The sequence below is a fragment of the Scylla paramamosain genome, chromosome 8 (assembly GCF_035594125.1).
Source record: "Scylla paramamosain isolate STU-SP2022 chromosome 8, ASM3559412v1, whole genome shotgun sequence".
NCBI lineage: Eukaryota > Metazoa > Arthropoda > Malacostraca > Decapoda > Portunidae > Scylla > Scylla paramamosain.
Window position 1 is genome coordinate 907,501 of NC_087158.1, and position 2,500 is coordinate 910,000.

The 2,500-nt window shown below is 47.4% G+C and overlaps 2 protein-coding genes across 4 annotated transcripts in view; one reads left to right on the plus strand and one right to left on the minus strand.

Moving 5' to 3' along the window:
• Positions 1–2,500, minus strand: part of LOC135102652 (uncharacterized) — an 82,604-nt gene that overhangs the window by 67,678 nt on the left and 12,426 nt on the right. For both annotated transcript variants that reach the window (XM_064007983.1, XM_064007984.1), the window contains exon 3: positions 590–733. In XM_064007983.1, coding sequence (XP_063864053.1) covers positions 590–733 — 144 coding nt within the window. The remainder of the gene's footprint in view (positions 1–589; positions 734–2,500) is intronic.
• LOC135102653 (prolyl 4-hydroxylase subunit alpha-1-like) overlaps positions 1–2,500 on the plus strand; it is a 75,449-nt gene that overhangs the window by 39,396 nt on the left and 33,553 nt on the right. The window lies entirely within an intron of this gene.

The window sequence follows — 2,500 nt, forward strand, 5'->3', positions numbered from 1 at the left end:
CATGGCCGCCTTTGAGTGTGTGTGTGTGTGTGTTTGTGTGTGTGTGTGTGTGTGTGTGTGTGTGTGTGTGTGTGTGTGTGTGTGTGTGGCCTTAGATGGTTCTTCCGTTGCATGAGAATCTTAACTGTTGTTTTGAAAACTGAGTAGTTTTCACTTTTGTTTGAGAAAGCTGGATGCAGCGGCCAGTGGCTGCCGCGACCCACTTAATGACTGACGGTACGCGGAAACCTGCAGGGGGACCTGTGCCGCCCCGCCCCGCCCCGCCCCGCCCCACCCCGCCCTGCCCGGCACGTGGGCAGCGCGGCGTTAATTAGTAACAATGTAAGAAAAAAAAACAGTCATGTTGGTGTGAGTGTTGGAAAGCGTGACGGGGCGAGGGATGCGTGTGTGAGTGACGCTCCCTGAGAGAATGACGAGGCAGGTGGGAGCAATAACTAGGTCAGTGAGCCGGCGGCCCGCGGCCACGCCGATCCAGACTCTCACCGCAGCCAGCAGCTCCCCACGCCGCGGCCACGCTGCCCAGCCTCACGCCGGGGTCGCGTGGGACACCTACCTTGGGGTTGATGAGGGAACCAGTCGTGCCACCTACCTTGGTCTTGATGAGGGAACCCATCATGCCGCAGTCCACGCTCACGAACACCACGCGGCGCTGGGTGTCGTCCAGGATGAAGGCGCGGGAGAACAGCCGCATGTGGATGCCGCTGTTGATCTGGGCCGGGTTGGCGTAGCCCATCTGTGTGTGTGTGGGAGGAAACACACCGTGAGATTCAAACACCAACAAACCTTTTGGTCCTTCCTAGGCTCTTAAGTTTAACTATACTATTTTACTTTACTTTAGAGAAAAAAACAATTACAGTATACATAAAAAAAGAACATTACAGCAACTATTGTGCGTTATGAAGTACACCTGGCGTGGGTCGACTGAGGTTAGGTTAGGTTAGGTTAGCTGAAGACAGATTAGGTTAAGGTCAGGTAATGAAACAGTGCTAGATAACATAAGATAAAACTCAGGTAGGATAAGACAGGCCAAGGTGAAGTAAAGTAACAGAAGTGAAGGGAAGATAAGCTAAAATACTACAAGGTAAAATAAGGTAACTAAGGCATAACAAACCTAACCTAACCAATCTTAACATGACTCATATTCACTTCCTTCTTATCACCACTATCACACTCATCCCGCTCACTAACCAGCACCATAATTATCACACGAACCAGTTTTTCCTCCCCGGCCCGTAGCTTGGGTACTGGGAGAGAGGAACTTGTGTGGGTGGGAAACTGAACAGCGGAACACTGGTAGCAAATAGTACACGCTGCTTGCCGCCACAGGACCGTGTGAGTGGGGCAGAGCAGTGGCGGGAGGAACCCATGTGGGAGGGAGGGAGGAAGGTGGAGCTGTGACCGAAGGCGCTGTATGGTTTTTGTTTTTGGTTCTTGTTATTTCATGTTTCCTCTATTTCTTCATCCGTATTCCTTATTTTTTTCTTCTTTTCTTCTTTTCTTCTTTTTCTTTCTTTTTGGTTTAGTTTCATCTGTTTCCTCCATGTCTTATTTTGTTCCCCTTATTTTTTTTCTTTTTTCCTTTTTTATTTCTTCCGTGTTCATTTCTTCTTTCTTATTCCCTATTTGTCTTCATTTTCTTATTTTCTCACTTCATTTCATCCGTCATCTCCAATTTCTTCTTCCTTCTTTTATCTTATTTTCCTTCTCTTCTTGTTTTATTCTTTCATTTCATCGGTCTCCTCCATTTCCTTATTCTCCCTTCTTTATTATACCTTCTTTTCTTCTTTTCCTTCATTTCATTTCATCCGTCTCCTCCATTTCTTCTTCCTCCTTCTTTAGCTTTCCTTCTTTTTCTCTTTTCCTTCTTTTCATTTCATCCATCTCCATTTCTTCTTTCTTCTTCCTTATTTTCCTTTCTCCTTTTCTTATTTGCCCTCTTTTAATATCTCCAGCCTTCTCCGTGTTTCTTCTTTTTTCCTTAACTTTTCCTCATTTCCCATTTTCGTTCTTGTCTTGTTTCACCTTTACGTAATAATGTTAATCATAAGATCACCACAGAGTTTTAGTGTGGGGCAGGGAGGCATCAGGGCGGTACACGTATAGGTGTGCAGTACTCAGTCAAAAGCATTGATATAGGACTGGTATATTGCGTCACCCTCATTGAACCTTGGCATATGAAGCAGGTACAGTGGCCCGTTGTTGCTGCGAGGGAGGTGTGTGAAGTGTCAGAGGAGGCAGGGAGGCACCAATCAAGCAGGTCAGACGTGTAATGAATACAGAGCACTGGTGTGGGATAGGTAACAGCGACACCTTCCCCCTCAAATAGGTCGCCAGTTTCTCCCTCCGCCGCCTTCACGTTTCCCGTCACAGCTGAGCGACACCCATGTTTAGGCTGGGTGAACCTACGTAGGAGCGGCCAGTCTTCCCTGAGGTATCCTGACTCTCATTAGCATTCCAGGGACTTATCGCGATGTAGCCAGACGCGGTACTGTGTGAGGCT